This window comes from Mobula hypostoma, chromosome 7 (genome assembly GCF_963921235.1).
Source record: "Mobula hypostoma chromosome 7, sMobHyp1.1, whole genome shotgun sequence".
Taxonomy (NCBI): domain Eukaryota; kingdom Metazoa; phylum Chordata; class Chondrichthyes; order Myliobatiformes; family Myliobatidae; genus Mobula; species Mobula hypostoma.
Window position 1 is genome coordinate 124530316 of NC_086103.1, and position 18917 is coordinate 124549232.

Genomic DNA, 18917 nt, shown 5'->3' on the forward strand with positions numbered 1-18917 from the left:
CTGAATTGTTTCTTTTTCCTTTATAATTTCTTCAGCATCTGTCTTCACGTGCCTAGCAATAGCCTTGGGATTTTATCGCTTATGGCAAAAATAGAAGATGAGATGTGACCTTCAGCAATGACTCGGAAGAAATTCTTGAAATGGATCCCTTCACAATCATCCTGAAAATTTCCCAATAATACATTAGGATTATTCCTCAATTGGGAGAGAACATCAGAGATCATAATGGTTCAGTTGCAGTAATTTGAGGAGGTATCAATGGAGTATTATTATTATTATTCTTACAGATTATTCCAAAACAGTGTAGTAGTAGAGTACAAATCTCTCTCACTGTTAGGACCATAAGATAGCAGAGCAGTATTTGGCCATTTGGCCCATCAAGTCTGCTTCGCCATTCCACCATGGCCAATCCATCATCCCTCTCAAGCCAGTTCTCCTGCCTACTCCCTGCAACCTTTTCATGTCGTGACTAAGCAAGAACCTATCAACCTTTGTCTTAAATATACCCAGTGACTGGCATGCACAGTTGTTTCTGACAATTAATTCCACAGATTCCCCACCCTCTGGCTAAAGAGGTTTTTCCTCATCCTTATTCAAATTGATGTCTTTCAATCCTGAGGCTGTGACCTCTAGTCCTAGACTTCCCCCACTACAGGAAACATCCTCTCCACATCCACTTTATCCAGACCTTTCAATATTTGATAGGTTTCAAAAACATCCCTCCTCATTCATCGAAACTCCAACAAGTGGATGCTCAGAGCCATCAAACACTGCTCATGCGTTAAACCTTCCATTCTTGGGATTATTCCTGTGAACCTCTGCTGGACCTTCTCCAATGCAATCACATCTTTTTTTAGATAAGGGATCCAAAACTGCTGACAAGTGCGGTCCAAACAATGCCTTTTAAAGCCTAAACATTATATCCTTGCTTTGGTATTTTAGTACTCTCAAAGTGAATGCTAACATTGCATTTGCCTTTCTTACCACCAACTCAAGCTGAAAGGTAACCTCTAGGGAATTTTGCATGAGAACTCCCAATTCCCTCTACACCTCTGATTTTTGAATTTTCTCCCCATTTAGAAAATAGTCCACACCTTTATATCTTGTGACAAAGTGCATGACTATGCACTTCCCTATATTATATTACAATTGCCACTTATGATTTTAAAGTCCTGGGTGAAGTTTTTGCATATTAATAGTACGTTGCCTGATCCAAGTGGGCTTTTGGCACAAGATTGTATTTTTTTGCAGCTTATTTAAGTGCATATAAATGTGTTGAGCATAGTGGGTGCTTTATTAAGGCTGGATACCTTGGTATTTGTGTATTTTTTTTATCTTGCACAGCAGTGATGCTGATGCTAGAAATGAAGTGTTTTTTGTATTTTGTTTTGTTTCAAAAGTACTACACAATAACAAGAATGGATAGGCCAGTATGTAGCAACAGTTGCCATGTAACCATGGAAACAACTACAGCATGGGTTGAAACAACCAGTTACCTTGCTGCAAGGCATTTGTTTATTAAATGGATTTCTAATACTCTTGAGAAATGGCAGCACTTAAACTGTATTCTTCAGAGAATGGACAGTTAGATCAAAGTCAGTAATTTTTGTGGAGAAACTATCATGGTAAATATCTTCTGGAATAATTATTTCAAAGGCTCATTTTATTATCAGAGTATGTATACAACTCTGAGATGCATCTTCATATCACTGTGGAGAAGATATTTCAGTCATATCACGGAGTCCTGCTGAAGAGTTCGGGCCTGCAACGTTGACTGCTCTTTTCCGAGATGCTGCCTGGCGTGCTGAGTTCCTCAGCATTTTGTGTGTGAACATAGAACATTGAAATTTGCAGCACATTACAGGCATGTCTTGCCCAGATTTCCAGCGTCCGCAGATTTTCTCTTGTTAGTTATATCACTATGTTTACTTTTGACACCCAAGATAAATGCTGCTTTTGAACATGTTCTTTTAAATATTAAATAAGTCAGGAAAACCAGACACTGAAGAAGAATTAAAGGGAGAGATTGAAGACCACAGTTTCCGGGTCTGCCACTATTTCTATTCATTTGGACACAGTGCAGTGAATGTGCGTAGAATGACCCGTACATGACACAACAGTCCTGGCTAAGATAAGCTGTCTGGAACATGTGGACACCCCAAGGCAGGAGCTGACTAAATTGTGTTAATTAGACTCTTTTACAAAAGATACACAAGTACACATTTGAATGCTTCCTCACCACCACTGTTATAATCGAGTGGCAGAAACTACTAATGCCTCCTTTTGCATTTCTGTATTTTCAACTTACTTGTTTGAATGAACTTGTCTCAAGGATCATAATGAAGCTGAATTTCTTTCATGTAATTTTTTTCTATTCAACAAGGACCAATGGTAGACAGCTTCACTCAAATTGATCTGAAGGTCTAAAGAGCTCAGGCTAATGAACAAAAGTTATCACAGATCAGTGTTCATCAAAGCTCTTCACTACATCTCCCAAAATCTTTGTGCCTCCGCACCTGCCTCTCATTGTTTGTGATGCTTTCTCTCCTGGGATTTTATTTGCAAAAATAGTGTACTGTATAAAGTGAAGTGTTTCAGAACATGTTCCTTTAAAATGTTCTAAAATTTGCACTGTACCCCATTCAAGAACAAATATTCAACAGGAATTTCCATTCAAATTTGCTGCTGTAAAGTTGGTTACTTAAGTTACCTTGTTGCATTATTATGGATGAACCCAAGAGCAGCTATGTGCTGTAACATAGAAGGAAGTAGATTCCATCTCAGTATGTAAACTCTGACAATGAGATTTAGGTCATTGCCATTATACCTATGGAAATGGTCTGTAACACATTCACATATGGTCCTCATTCATTTTCCACTATGTCCTAGGATATAAACACATAATTATGGCTTCAGTTCTCCACTTTGAGGAATAGTGGCTGCCTGCCATAACACATTTGCTAATGTATTCAATCCTAGTTTATCAGCATTGGCGTTGCAGCCAAATTGAGAAACACTGAAGAAATATAGATTTATATTCTGTAAGGCTGTGTGTGTGGCTAGTCACTGCAGCTCCCCACCTTTGAAAACCTAGATGTTATCCTTGTTTGTAACATTCTTCCATTCAAATTAACTTTGATATCTATTGTACTCACGTGCAGTGATAGGATTTTCAATGCTGCGACTGCTGGCTTGCCCTATTGTGATTGGACATTACAGTTCTACTGTCTTACCACCAGGTGGCTCTACGTCACAGGTTTACTAAGTAGTTTTTATATAATAAGCTCAAGAGTATCAATGTCATCACATGAGTATTTCAGTATATGAGTGGATTTTATTTCAGGACTAACTTAATTTTCCCTGCCACCTGTTAGTTATACTATGTAGGGTCTATCACTTCTCAATTCAGGCAAGCTGTGGGCCAGGATTACACAACATATGACCCACGGGTCACATCCAGTTACCCTGGAGACCAAGGCTGAGTAAACAGATCATCCCAGTGGTCTACTGGCATGCAGTTCACCCTGTTCCTGTGTGGAAAGCTGTGTTGTTTGAGTTAGTTAAATAAAGCAGCCTTGTGCATACTTGATCTCTTTTAGCCAACACATAGAACTTGATTGTAGAATTTTTTCTAGTAAGAGTTGAAAGTGATGGAAGCACTCTGAATAAATGGAATCTGTGGACCGAGAAATAGAATTAATACATCAGGTCAATAGCCTTTCCCCTCAGAGTGCCCGACCTGAAAATCTGTTTAGCTCACCCATCAGATACTGCCTGATTTGCCAAGTATTTCAGCCTTTTACTTTTCACCTGCCTATTACTTTCCCCTGGGTCTCCCCCTCCTTCCCTTTCTCCTGTGGTCCACTCTCCTCTCCTATCAGATTCTTTCTTCTCCAGCCCTTGACTTTCCCCACCCACTTGGCTTCACTTATCACTTTCCAGCTAGCCTCTTTCCCCTCCCCCCGCATTTGTATTCTGGCATCTTCCCCTTTCCTTCTCAGTCCTGATGAAGGGTCTCAGCCCAAAATGTTTATTCATTTCCAAAGATGCTGCCTGGCCTGCTGAGTTCCTCCAGCAATTTGTGTGTGTTACTCAGATTTTTTCTTATTTGGGATCTGTTCAGTGGTTCGATTTGGAAACACAAAGATAAAGGTGTTTTTTCTGTGTTCAGACAATTGGTCTGATAAAAGCATAAAAAAACAATGTTAGTGGTCAGGATCTAAAGTCGTTTTTCTGGAGTCCTATTGCATACATACACCCTCAATAATACCTGCCCATTATCGGAGCCATAATTCATTTTAAAACTCTTCCTACATGGTTCCAAACAAGCTTATAAATATATACAGTGGCATTCAAAAGTTTGGGCACCCCAGTCAAAATTTCTGTCACTGTGAATAGCTAAGCAATTAAAAGATGACCTGATTTCCAAAAGGCATACATTAAAGATGACACATTTCTTTAATATTTTAAGCAAGACTACTTTTTTATTTCCATCTTTTACCATCTCAAAATAACAAAAAAAAGGAAAAGGGCCCGAAGCAAAGGTTTGGGCAGCCTGCATGGCTTAGTAACACTCCCTTTGGCAAGTGTCAGAGCTTGTAAACACTTTCCGTAGCCAGCTAAGAGTCTTTCAATTCTTGTTTGGGGGATTTTCACCCATTCTTCCTTGTAAAAATGCTTCTAGTTCTGTGAGATTCTTGGGCCATCCTTTTGAGGTCTATCCACAGATTCTCGATGATGTTTAGATCGGGGGACTGTGAGGGCCATGGCAAAACCTTCAGCTTGCGCCTCTTGAGTCCATTGTGGATTAGGATCATTGTGTGTTTCGGATCATTATCCTGTTGTAGAAGCCATCCTCTTTTCATCTTCAGTTTTACAGATGGTGTGATGTTTGCTTCCAGAATTTGCCGGTATTTAATTGAATTCATTCTTCCCTCTACCAGTGAAATATTCCCGTGCTACTGACTGCAACACAAGCCCAAAGCATGATCGATCCACCCCTGTGTTTAACAATTGGAGAGGTGTTCTTTTCATGAAATTCTGCACCCTTTTTTCTCCAAACATACCTTTGCTCATTGCGGCCAAAAAGTTCTAGTTTTACTTTATCAGTCCACAAGACTCGTTTCCAAAATCTATCAGGCTTGCTTAGATGTTCCTTTGCAAACTTCTGACGCTGAATTTTGTGGTGAGGACGCAGGAAGAGTTTTCTTCTGATGACTCTTCTATGCAGGTCATACTTGTGCTGGTGTCACTGCACAGTAGAACAGTGCACCACCACTCCAGAGTCTGCTGAATCTTCCTGAAGGTCTTTCGCAGTCAAACCGGGGTTTTGATTTGCCTTTCTAGCAATCCTACGAGCAGTTCTCTCCGAAAGTTTTCTTGGTCTTCCAGACCTCAACTTGACCTCCATCGTTCCTGTTAACTGCCATTTCTTAATTACATTATGAACTGAGGAAACGGCTACCTGAAAACAATTTGCTATTTTCTTATAGCCTTCTCCTGCTTTGTAGGCATCACTTATTTTAATTTTCAGAGTGCTAGGCAGCTGCTTAGAGAAGTCCATAACTGATTGTTGGGACAAGGTTTGAGGAGTCAGGGTATTTATAAAGCTTTAAAATTTACATCACCTGGCCTTTCCTAATGATGACTGTGAACAAGCCATAGCCCTAACAAGCTGATTAAGGTCTGAGACCTTGGTAAAAGTTAACTGAGAGCTCAAATCTCTTGGGGTGCCTAAATTTTTGCATGGTGCTCCTTTCCTTTTTTTCACTCTAAAATTGTACAAAACAAAAATAATACCCTAATCTTGCTTAAAATGTTGAAAAGAATGTTTCACCTTTAACTTTATGACTTTTGGAGAACAGTTCACCTTCTACTCACTTAACTATTCACCGTAACAGAAATTTTGACTGGGGTGCCCAAACTTTTGCATGCCACTGTACCTGTTACATAAAAACTATCTACAGATTCTAACAAAGAATTGGAAGTGCTTTTAACACCACACAACCTGCTTTACTACAGAGTAAGCTCACAGAGATGCAGGTGGATGCTCCACTAGTGTGCTGGATTACAGACTACTTGTCCAAATGGCCACAGTATGTGAGACTGCAGAGCTGTGTATCAGACACTCTGGTTAGCAGCACAGGAGCACCTCAGGGGACTGTCCCATCGCCCTTCCTGTCCACTGTCTACACCTCAGATTTCAGATACAACTCAGAGTCCTGCCACCTGCAGAAGTTTTCAGATGATTCGGCATTGCGAGCTGTATCAGCCGGGGTCAGGAGGCTGAGTACAGGAGAGTGGTGTACAACCTTGTTGAGTGGTGTGGGCTGAATCACCGTAACACCACTAAGACAAAGGAGTTGGTGGACTTCAGGAAGGTGGAAACACCTGGCATTCCCATCTCTATCAAGGGAACGGATGTGGAAATCATCCGAGACTACAAGTACTTGGGAACTCACTTGGACAATAAACTGGACTGGACTAAAATTACAGAGGCTCAGTACAGGAAGGGACAGAGCCGACTGTACTTCCTGAGGAGGCTCCAGTGATTCAACGTCTGCAGTGCTATGCTGCAGATGTTCTACGACTCAGTGGTGGCCAGCAGTCTATTCTATGCTGTAGTCCGCTGGGGCAGCAGGGTGAGAGCAGCTGACACCAAGATGATCGATTAGCTCATCAGGAAGGCTGGTTCTGTTCTGGGGGTGGAACTGGATTCCCTGGTGGTTGTGGTTAAGAGGATGCTGCTGCAGAATCTACGGAGCATTATGGACAATCCCTCTCACCCCCTCCATGACAAACAGAGGAGCACCTTTAGTGACAGACTGAGTCCACCGAGGTGCACCACTGAACGCCACAGGAGATCCTTCCTCCCTGTGGCTTAAGACTCTACGAATCCTCCTCCTTAAGCATATGGTTTCATTGCACATCTGGTTTTGCACCATTACTTCTTAATGCACATTTTGGATTTGTTTTGTACCTCAATGTTTACATTTTGTATTTTAAAGTATATATTTCTGACTAACCAACCTTCCTTGCAACAATAATTTCCTTTAAGTTTTATCATATCTTAATGAGGGAAGAACTTTTTTTGGAAACTTTTTAAGCTTTTCATGGAACAGATGCCTATAGTACTCCAATATATAATGGCACATACACTCAGTAGCCACTTCATTAGTGGCTACAAGTGGCCACCGGGAGTACATTCTTGGACATCTGCTGCTGTTGCTGGCCATGCACTTCAGGGTTTGATGTGTTGTGCATTCAGAGATGCTTTTCTGCACACCACTGTTATAACACATGGTTACTGCCATCTTTCTGTCAGCCATTCTCCTCTGACCTCTCTCATTAACAAGTCATTTTCACCCACAGAACTGCCACTCACTGGATGCTTTATTTTTTCATGACATTCTCTGTAAAATTCCCGGATATCAGCATTTCTAAAGATTGTCGAATGCCTCTGTCTGGCACCAACAATCATTCCATGGTCAAAGTCAATTAGATCACATTTCTTCCCTATTCTGAAGTTTGGTCTGAACAACTGAATCTCTTGACCATATCTGCATGCTTTTATGCATTGGGTTGCTGCGACATGATTGGCTGATTAGATATTTACATTAATGAGAAAGTGTACCTACTGAAGTGGCCTCTGAGTGTATCTGGAACAGACATCCATTAAAGAAAGCAGATCCTAATGAAAAGCTTATCTCTTTTGTAAAATGCATACATTAATACATTTGTCTAATTATGCCGTCAAATAGTAAGAACTCTGGCAACGGTACACTATGTTTTAATTAAGGACACAACAGTACTTGTTGTTTGGTAGCATCTTAAGATAACTTCGGCTGTAAATGAATGTTTTGCCAATGTATGCATATAAAATTATAATTTGGAATTGGTTAAAGTAGAATAGCTTTCACAAGAGCTGCATTAACTCATGATCTGGATTATCAGCTTGAGGAAAAAGTATGCTCCTGCTCCTCAACTGACTAACAGAATAATCATTCATTCAATAGAATATTCTTTTTCAATCCCTCTCTTTATTGTCCCTCACAGACAGCTTTTGGAAACTTGTCTATGTGATTCATTACTAGAAATCTTACCTATGCCAAAAGATTGTAAGATTCTGTCCCACTCCAGATGCACTTGGTTCTGTACTTAAGTGCTTGTCCTGGAGGTGCCAGTGTTGAAAGTTGATTCCTTGGTGCTATTTTGAAGAGAAGTGGACAAGAACCAGCCTCAGCAAATCTCAAGGGCTGCTGTGAGACTGCATGCAGAAGCAAGTCCTGGTCAACAGGTGTCACTGTAGAACAGATTAAAAGTTCTGAACTTCCAATTACATATTTAACCTGTTTGTGTAACCTTACCTGTTGCATAATTTTCCTCCGCACCCTCAGCCAGCTGAGTTCAGGAATCAGCCCCTGAGGTGACTGTTAAAGCAATCCCTTCTGTCCCAAGCTGTCTGCAGTTAGGGCACAAGGCACCTGCGTCTCTTTCTAAAAATGATAATATTGTGACTATGAAAGCAACACCTTCCTCTTTCAGTTCTCCTCCCAAGACCTCTTCTTCATTCATTCTCCCTTCTCCATCTCCTCCTCCTCCGTTGCTGCACTTTCATTCTTCGGTCTCCATCCTCCCTGTTTATTTTCTCAACTTACCAATAGAATCTCTACATGAGAACCAACCAGAGACATCCAGCCCAAACAAAATATTTTGAAGATATATTTAAAATTGCAGCATTGAAGTTATGAAGTAAAATATTACAGTGGATATGATCATTAAATTTGTAAAAGTGTAGATTTAGCTATTTTCATAATTGTTACTATATTTTTGCATATATAAATCTGAAATTATGCCATTTATTCTGTATCTAAATTGAAAAGTTAATATTTACCACAATTCACTGTGCTGACTCATTAGTTTCACACATTAATTGTGTAGCCCGACACAGAAATAATACTTCAATTATTTTTAAACTCTAATATTAATTATCCAAGCCATGGTAAAATTCAGAATTTAGGTATTTCTATGAGGTGAAAAATAGGGTGCAATTTAATCCATCCTTTAATCTGGAATTGACGATAACCTCGAGCCTATGGAAGATAACTGGGTGGAAGGCGCGTGTTTGCTGGGGCGTTGCTGTCTGTGGTTCAAGCTGCTCCTGTCAGGGATGCATCGCACAAACACGCCTCCACTGCTCAGCATCTGTTTATTCCTTAATGTTTTTCTCCCTTTAAACGGTTCTTCAAAATTTTCTTCCTACAGAAGCAAAAGGAAATGATTCAAGCTGGATATAGATAACATTGTGCAATTTGTAATGATCATTTCTAATAAATAATGGTGAAAAAAGTAAAGACAAAGACCTCATTAACAGATAGAAGAACCTGGAACAGTTACCAAGCAGGAGTCTCTCGATATATAGTTGACTCCTAATACTTACAAGCCGGCATCATAAAATGATCAGCACAGAGGAGGCGGCCATTGTGTCAATGCTAGCTCTCTACCAAAAAGCAAATTTGTTCCTTTTTGTTTAAAAAAGCTATAAAATTCAGAAAACTCTATCCCAAGCAACTCAGCAAAGTCCTTCTCAGATCTGAAGCAGGATCCATTAAGGAGGAGCTGTCCCTCAGGTTATGCAACCAAAGGTTGACTGTCATACTCACATTGTAATATGTATCAAGCAACAACTTGGACATGTCCATCAGCATTCTGTCAAGCAAGTAGATTGCAAGGGTCCAGTGCAAATATATTCAAAGAGAAAGCGTGTGATATGCAAATAGCGATTCAAGAACATCAAGCAGCATAGAGGACAGAATGAACAAAAGAAAATCAAATCCACTTTCTGGCAGGCACCAAAGTTCAAAGTACATTTTATCATTAGAGTACATACATGTCACCATATACAATTCTGAGATTAATTGCCTGGAAGGTATACTCAGCAAATCTATAGAATAGCACATATAACAGGATCAATGAATCAACCAGAGTGCAAGAAGACAAAAACTGCAAATGCAGATATAAATAAATAGCAATAATGAGATAAAGAGTCCTTCAAATATGATCATTAGTTCTAGTGGTCAAAGTGAGCATAGAAGGCATTGAGCTCATCTGGAAGTGAAGCTCACTCACGTCACTTGATTTAACTTTGTTGGAGGTGATAGCATTCAAGCCCTGCCACAGCTGTCAAGCATACCTTGTCGATTCCAGTTTGGTCTAGAATTTCCACTTTACCTGTGAGGTGGCTTTCCAGAGATCAACCTCTTGTTGCTTTCTTGGTCTCCAAACTTGAATGCCTCTGATCTGGCCCTCAGCAGGTTTCAGATCTCATGGTTCATCCAGGGCGTGCATTTAGAGAAGACTCAATGATCTAGTGGGACACGCTCACCTACAGCTGTTTTAATGAGGTCTGTTACAACCACGGTGTATCCATTAAGATCTCCAGCTGAGTGCTTGAACACCGCCCAGTCCACTGACTGAAAGCCATCCCATAATCGCTCCTCTGCCTCCCAAGACCAGCTCTTAGTTGTCCTCATCTCTGAAGCCTTGCTCTTTCTCTGCCTGAATGCAGGTAGGAGGAGGACAGCTAAGTGATTCGAGTTACCAAAATGCAGTCCGGGCAAGCAATGGTAGGTATTTCTTATCTTAGTATAGTAGTGATCTGGTGATAATTGGAATTATACCAGGTATTGATACAGCAAAAGATTTAGAGAAACAAGGACTGTGCAGGAGTTGAAATTAACAAAGAGAAGGCATAAGGAAATGAAATAATGGAAATCCTAAAGACGAGATAAATATATGGGAGAGCAAGAGGGCAACATAGAGATTGTCACAAACAAAAAGACAATGAAGGCAAAAATAGATGGGAAGAGTGTGGTAGTGTGGTTGGAAGCTCTAGTAACAATAGGCTTTGAGAGAAAAATGGCTCTCACTGGCTGAACTTGTACATCAAATGGTGTGGGTGTTGGAGGTCAATTACCTTAGCCCAAAGCCACTGCTCAAGGATCCCTTAAAGCACTGTCCTAGCCCCAACTATCATCAGCTTCATCATTACTCATTTTCCTTCCATCACAAGTTCAGAACCAGAAAATCCAGTAATGATCGCACTATTCTCCATTCATTTCACAACTCCTTAACAAATTAAACAATCATGCCTAGAGAATATTCTAGAGAAGACAGGATAAGAGGAGGTATAATCAAGATAGCCGTGAAAAATCAGTGGGTTCATAAAAGTTGTCAGTAGACAGTTTGTCTCCAGAGATGAAAACAGAGAGATCGAGAAAGGGGAGGGAGGTAACATAAATGGAACAAGTGGATTTAAGGGCAGGGTGGAAGTTGGAGGCAAAATTGATGAAATTGACAAGCTCAGCATGGGCGCATGAAGCAGCACCAATGCAGTCATCAATGTAGCACAGGAAGAATTGGGGAGCATTAGCAGGGAAGGCTTGGATCATGGACTGTTCTACACAGTCATTGAAAAGGGAAGTGATGCCCATGGATACTCCCCGAGTTTGGAGAAAGCTGGAGATGCCCAGTGAGAAATCGTTCAGGGTGAGGACCATTTCTGCTAGATGGCAGAGGGTGGTGTTGGAGTGGAACTGGTTTGTTCTTTAGTTGAGAAAGAAATGGAGAGTTTTAAAGCTTACTTGGTGGGGATATAAATGTATAGGGACTGGACATCCATGGTGAAGATGAGGTGGTCAGTTCCAGGGAACTGAAAGTTGCTGACATGATCAAGAGCATGTGAAGTGTCATAGATGTAGGTGGGAAGGGGCTGAACCACCTACATCGAGGTATGCAGACACGAGTTCAGTGTGGCAGGAGCAGGCAGAGACAATGAGCCTACCCTAACAATCAGATTTGTGGTAACAAACATATCAAAGTAGATTGTGAGGTAAACAGCATCTTGGAAGTAAACAAGTTACCAGTCCCAGATGAAACATACATCAAGCAAGGAAAGAGATAATAGATTCACTAACCACCATTTCCATGAGTGCTGTGGAAAAGGACAGGTGCTGTGTAGGCACGGAAAAGCATAGTACTACATACTGTAGGTGAAGCACAGCCATTGTACTGGTGGATTGCAAGATCTGGAAGAGGTGGGAAGCAGAGAGCTTACCAATCAAATCTGGAATCAAACAAGGCTTGTGTTTTTTTTTATTGTGTATTATCATGAGGAAGACATGAACATAAGCGGTGTGACAATTCCAGGTAGCAGGACCACTTTAGTCAAAACCTCCCTGCACACAGACGACAGCACTGTACTTTGCTCAGAGCATGGTGGGTCCACAGATGGTTAGTATATGTGTCCAGTTTGAACCAGCCTCAGTGAGTCAGCGTCAATCATAACTTGAGTGAGGCCATGTCCTTTCACAGCAGGCCCAACTCTTTGATAACCTGCAGGTGCTGGGAAGTCAGTTTGGAGAAGTTGGGACATGCAGCAAGAATTAGCTGGAGCAGATAACCAAGGTGAAACAAAAGTTTGGAATGTGTTGGAGGCAGGGAATGTAATGCTAGGAGGAACTTGATTATCGGGTGTAAGGTGCTGTCAGTGTTGCTGCATGTGGCACAGGTGAGGCCCAAAACCCACTCCTGCAGCATGGCAGTCATCCAAGCTATCCTCCATTTCATCTGGCGATCCAAAACGGATCTTTTCTGTAGGTAGCTAAGGTACATACCTCCAAAAAACTGAACCCGCATTTTGGTGGCCACCCATGTGTGAGGCTGCATCGAGATGGGCCAAATGCCAGGATAAGTGTCACAATGTACCAAATCTGACTCGTGCTCAGGGTTGAAAGGGATGGGCCTGGTCTTGCTGCTGAATATTTCAATCTGCTAGACCATGGCACACCACCATCCCCTCAAAAATATTTCTGTGAGAAAACAATGGCACCAGTGGTGGAGCAGTTCCAGTGACCAGAGTTCCATCCAGATCTGCAGCCGTCGGTATGGAATTTATACTTTCTCCCTGTGACAGTATGGGTTTCTTCCAGCTGCTTCATTTTCCTCCCATTTCCCAAGGCCATGCGGACTGTTCACTGTAAATAGCCCTAGAACTTGGGGAGACTTTGGGAATGTGGGGAGAAAAAAATAAATGTAGGATTAATATAAATCGGTGCTTCGTTGTTGGTACTGACCCAGAGGGATGAAGGCTCACCATGCTTTATGACTCAATATCTCCATGGAAAGTGAGAGGCTGTACCCAGTGCAACAGCCCTTCACACTTTCCTTTTTTTTGTTTTTTGGCGTGGGCCTGCGAGTCTCTGTGTGTGCGTGCGCCTCTGTGCGTGTGCGTCTGTGTGTCCGTGCACGTGTCCATGATGATGTCTTTTTTTTTATGGCTTTTAGAAGGCTTGGAGCACGAGAGAGAGACTGTATGGCCAGCCACTCCTCACACAGACATTTTCACAGTATTTTTGCTTTATTTTACCAGGTCGAGTTGCGATCTTGACACTCAACCCGGCACGGATGGAAAGCGTACTCGGGAGCGGACCTGACTAGTTTCCAACCTGGGAACCTCCACTCCCGGGTCCGGCACCAATGTCGTTGCGCCACCAGCCAGCCCAGCCCTTCACACTTTTCACTGATGGAAGGTTTGGGGATGAAGCATTATGGATATTGACATTTTGTCAGTGAACCTATTGAATTATTGGTGTGGGCATATCATTATAGATTTTATGGATAAAAACATGAAGTATATTTTTGGAAAAGAAATATAGAGAGGAAAATCGGGACAGGAAAAAGTACAGAGATTTTCAAGGATGTTACCAGTCTGAAATATTTTAGCGGCTTTTAAATAAGGTTGCTTTCTCTAAAAGGAGGAGGCTGAGGCGAGATTAAGTTGTGTCAAGTTATAAGGCACCTGGTTAAAGTGAATGGGGAGGATCAGAGGTGGTGCAAGCTGCAGTCTCCATCGTGGCCACAGCTCAGTCATAGGTGGGTTCTCTTTTTTTGTTCATGGGGACCGCTTTTGGGACAAAGTGGGGCTGCCCCAGTACATCCTTGGGTGTGTTGGTTGTTAACACAAATGTCACATTTCAGTGTATGTTTCAATGTACATGGGATATATAAACCTGAATCTGAATCTGCTTACACTAAGCAGACAATGTCAGTGGTTCTTGGCTTTGGCTCAGGTCACTGCTAAAGAGAACAGAGACAAATTGAGAAGGTATTTCACCCTGAAGTGAAGGTTGCCTGGAACTTGCTTCCCAAAAGGGTGGTAGAGGGAAAAAAAAAACATACTGTGTTAGAAAGTACTTGAAAGCGTACTTAAAGTGTCAGAATGAAAAGGCTACAGGCCAACTTGCTCGGCTGAAGAACTCTTTTGACCGGCATGGAAATAGGAGTTAAATAGTCTCTATGATACAAATTCACATGACGATAATTACGCAGTTCTTCCACATCTGATGAGAATGGAAATGAACAAGGTAACAACAGGAAGAAAGTAACAAAACCATCATTATTCACAATGAACCCAAGCATACAACCAAGGGATGACAACTTTGTCCAGGTGACAGAAATACTTTAGGTCACCCCCATAACTAATTTGCCTAAAAAGGGAGGGGAAAAAAATCACAAGAGCATGCTTGAGTTATGAAAAGCGGAGTACTGCAGTTCCCTTTGCTCTCTCTGCTCCTTAAAATATGTTTACTTGCATTTCCAGTTCAGACATCAACCTGAAACGTAAACAGTCCCTCTCCCTTCCCCCTCACTCCCATCCTCCACCCTCCCTACAGATGGTGCCCAACTTGCCGAGCATCCCCAGCATTTTCTGCTTTTGATTTCAGATTTCCAAGACCTGCAATCTTTTCTTTCTCTGTTCCTCTGTTGGCTGAGGTTCTGCCTAAACCACTCGCCTCCCCATCTCATGACAGCCTCAATTCAGAGGTGGATGGAAGTATTAAATGCTAAAGAGAAGAGAGTGATTGTAGAATGCTCTCTGGGTTCACTACTAAAATTAAATGTACTTTGCCAAAATTCAAAATCCAGGATTCTTCAATCACGATGAGTCAATCAACCCACTCACCACAGAACTGCTGGTAATCTTCATCTTCTCCAAACATTGATTCAAATGACAGATTTCAGTGTGGCAGTCATCAAGTTGATACTCCAACTTCTCTCGCCGTAGACGTTCATACTCCAGTTGTGCCCGCAGTTCCTGCAGTCGCCTGTACAAAGGGAAGTTACATCAACTTATCATTTAAAGTGCTGCTCCACACCCAACATTGTGAAAGTTATGGGAATGTGTTCTGGCACATCCTTAGAATTATGGGAGAAGTAACAGTCAAATTACTTTGCTGAAAAGCCCACAACAACCGTGTGAACTGTGAACTCCAAGCAAGCGTTGCTGTGCAATCATGGGCAGAATTATTGATGTCATCTAACACAACACAAAAATTGTCTGAGCCTTATGGAGGAAAGTGATGACAGGAAGAATGGGAAGTGTGGATGAATCTTAAATTCAAGACGCCAACTACAACTGGTCTTAGATCACAAACACAAGAACGTCTGCAGATACTGGAAGTCCAAAGCAACACACACAAAATGCTGTGGGAACTCAGCAAGTCAGGCAGCAGCTGTGGAAATGAACAAACCATTGACGTTTTGGGCCGAGACCCTTCATCAGGACTGGAAAGGAAGGGGGATGATGCCAAAATAAAAAGGTGGGGGGGGGGGTGAAGCTCAAAGGTGATAGGTGAATCCAGGTGGATGGGAGGGGTCAAGGGCTGGTGAGCAAGGAATCTGATAGGAGTGTGGATCATAGGAGTAAGGGAAGGAATGGACCCAGGGAGAGGTGATAGGCAAGTGAGAAGAGATGAGTGGCCAGAGAGGGGAATAGAAGGGAGGAGGGAAATTTTTACCGTAAGCAGAAATCAATATTCATGCCATCCGGTTGGAGGCTACCCACCCCAAGAATTGCCTCATCTTGGCACATGAGGAGACCATGGACCAATGTGTTGGAACAGGAATGGGAATTGTAATTAAAAGGTTTTGCCACCAGGAAATTCTGCTTTTGGCGGATGGTGCAGAGGTGCTCAATGAAGCGGTCTCCCAATTTATGACAGGTCTCACCAATGTGGAGGAGGCTGCAGCGGGAGCACAGGATGCAATTGACGACTCCAGCAGATTCACAAGTGAAGTTTTGACTCACCTGGAAGGACTGTTTTGGGCCCTGAATGGAGGTGAGGGAGGAGGTGAATGGGCAGGTGTAGTACTTGGGCTGCTTGTTGGTAGGGAGATTAGTGGGGGGAGGGTGAGTGGACAGGGGAATCGTGGAGGGAGTAATCCCTGTGGAATGTTGGGGAGGGAGGAGGTAAAGATATGTTTGGTGGTTGGATCCCTTCGGTGATGGCGGGAGTTGTGGAGGATGATGTAGTGGATGCTGAGGCTGATGGGGTGGTAGGTAAGAACAAGAGGACCTCTATCACTGTTAAGGTGGCGGGAAGATGGGGTGAGCGTGGATGTTCAGGAAATGGAGGAGATTCGGGTGAGGGCAGTATCAATAGTGGAGGAAGGGAAACACCATTCTTTGAAGGAGGTCATCTCTGATGATCTGGAATGTAAAACCGAATCCTGAGAACAACGTAGCGGAGACGAAGGAACTGAGAAAAGGGAATAGCATTTTTACAGGAGACAGTGTGGAAAGAGCTATGGTCAAGACAGCCGTGGGAATTGGTAGGTTTATAAAAGAGGTCATAAATCAGTTTAATTACTCACTCTAAGAAAACAAATCAAAATGAACCTTGCTTTGAAAGCAGGGTTAGTTTGTAATCTTCCCATAAACCTAAGAACAGCATTCTTGCATTATGAATTTATACTTAGGTGAATTTAATTTAGCATTTTAAAAAGTATGGGATTATCTGATGACTAACAAAGTTCTGTCCAACAGAAATGTGATAATAATGTTTCCCCGCTTCTTTACACAACTGTGGTTTGTAGTACTGCCAAATGATATGAACTGGGTCCAGTTTCTGCTAAAGCATTTTTTTTAATACATTAGTGACTAAATGATCTGTCCTTTAACTAAAAAAAATGTTGATTGGGACACTGTCATACCTTCAGCACTTAGGTCACATCAAATGTTAGTTTAAGTTACTTTCAAGAACAGAGGCACCATTTCAACACATTACTATATTTTGGTTTAAAGTTAATCTAGCAAATTACAATTGTCTGCTTTGTTGCTAAAATAACAGTAGCCGACACTTTCTTCCTAAAAATCCTAAAACAAAGGTTTCATTCTTTCCAGAATAATCATTAACTCAATTGCTGCTTAAGATCTACAGTACTTTTGGTTAGATGGAGAGAAAACCTCACTGCAGGTTTTTCAAAATCCAAAAACTTCCAAAATCCGAAATTTTTTTGAGCACTGACATAGTGTCATAAATGGAAAATTCCACAAGGCACTGGGAAATTCTGAGAAGTGACCTCACATATGCAATGAGCAAAACTTGGGAAAAATAGAAAAACACTGCATAAAGCGAAAACTGAAGCTCTCAATCATGTATTGACAAAGTGGTTTCATCAGCTTTGGAGTGAACATATGCTGCTTAACAGTATGCTGATCATGAAACAGGCAAAAATCTATCATGATGAACTGAAATTGAATGTAATTGTGAATATTAAGCAGGCTGATTGCAGAAATTTAAGAGAAAGCATGGCATTAAAGTTTTAAATATTTGTGGTGATAAAGCGTATGCTGATCATGAAGCAGCAGGGAAATTCATTGATGGGTTTGCCAAGATCATTGCTGATAAATCTGATATGCTATACAGCTGCATCAGTACATATGTGTGATGAACAAGTGTAAGACAAAAACTGTTCACCAGTAGCACATAAATTTAGTGTCAGGAACGATGGCGATGCCGAACAGCCACTGATGTGCACCTGGGCAGCCAAGTAGTGATAGCTTACCTTTCTGATGGTTCAATGTACACATTACTCTTTCATGCACAAAATTATTTAAAATGTTATGTAATGCTCTGGTCCTCATTTTTACTGTTATGCTGTATGTATTTCATTTAGCAGTTCTGTAAAAGCAGTCTGTTCTGTTTTCAGCTTAGAAACATAGAAACATAGAAAATAGGTGCAGGAGTAGGCCATTCGGCCCTTCGAGCCTGCACCACCATTTATTATGATCATGGCTGATCATCCAACTCAGAACCCCGCCCCAGCCTTCCCTCCATACCCCCTGACCCCCATAGCCACAAGGGCCATATCTAACTCCCTCTTAAATATAGCCAATGAACTGGCCTCAACTGTTTCCTGTGGCAGAGAATTCCACAGATTCACCACTCTGTGTGAAGAAGTTTTTCCTAATCTCGGTCCTAAAAGGCTTTCCCTCTATCCTTAAACTGTGGCCCCTCGTTCTGGACTTCCCCAACATCAGGAACAATCTTCCTGCATCTAGCCTGTCCAATCCCTTTAGGATCTTATACGTTTCAATCAGATCCCCCCTCAATCTTCTAAATTCCAACGAGTACAAGCCCAGTTCATCCAGTCTTTCTTCATATGAAAGTCCTGCCATCCCAGGAATCAATCTGGTGAACCTTCTTTGTACTCCCTCTATGGCAAGGATGTCTTTCCCCAGATTAGGGGACCAAAACTGCACACAATACTCCAGGTGTGGTCTCACCAAGGCCTTGTACAACTGCAGTAGTACCTCCCTGCTCCTGTACTCGAATCCTTTCGCTATAAATGCCAGCATACCATTGGCCTTTTTCACCGCCTGCTGTACCAGCATGCCCACTTTCAATGACTGGTGTATAATGACACACAGGTCTCGTTGCACCTCCCCTTTTCCTAATCGGCCACCATTCAGATAATAATCTGTTTTCCTATTTTTGCCACCAAAGTGGATAACTTCACATTTATCCACATTAAATTGCATCTGCCATGAATTTGCCCACTCACCCAACCTATCC

The 18917-nt window shown here is 41.8% G+C and overlaps 2 protein-coding genes across 4 annotated transcripts in view; one reads left to right on the top strand and one right to left on the bottom strand.

The window, feature by feature from the left end:
• Positions 1-4189, top strand: part of ccdc90b (coiled-coil domain containing 90B) — a 47850-nt gene extending 43661 nt beyond the window's left edge. Inside the window, exon 8 of one of the 3 annotated variants that reach the window (XM_063053954.1) lies at positions 36-4189. In XM_063053954.1, the coding sequence (XP_062910024.1) occupies positions 36-56 (21 nt within the window). In that variant the 3' untranslated portion in view covers positions 57-4189. The remainder of the gene's footprint in view (positions 1-35) is intronic. The other 2 variants (XM_063053953.1, XM_063053952.1) reach the window with 2 other exon arrangements.
• A 4015-nt stretch (positions 4190-8204) lies between these two features.
• Positions 8205-18917, bottom strand: part of LOC134349008 (ankyrin repeat domain-containing protein 42-like) — a 43781-nt gene continuing 33068 nt past the window's right edge. Inside the window, exons 11-12 of the mRNA XM_063052844.1 lie at positions 15023-15164; positions 8205-9258 (exon numbers count right to left, since the gene is read on the bottom strand). Coding sequence (XP_062908914.1) covers positions 9064-9258; positions 15023-15164 — 337 coding nt within the window. The 3' untranslated portion in view covers positions 8205-9063. The remainder of the gene's footprint in view (positions 9259-15022; positions 15165-18917) is intronic.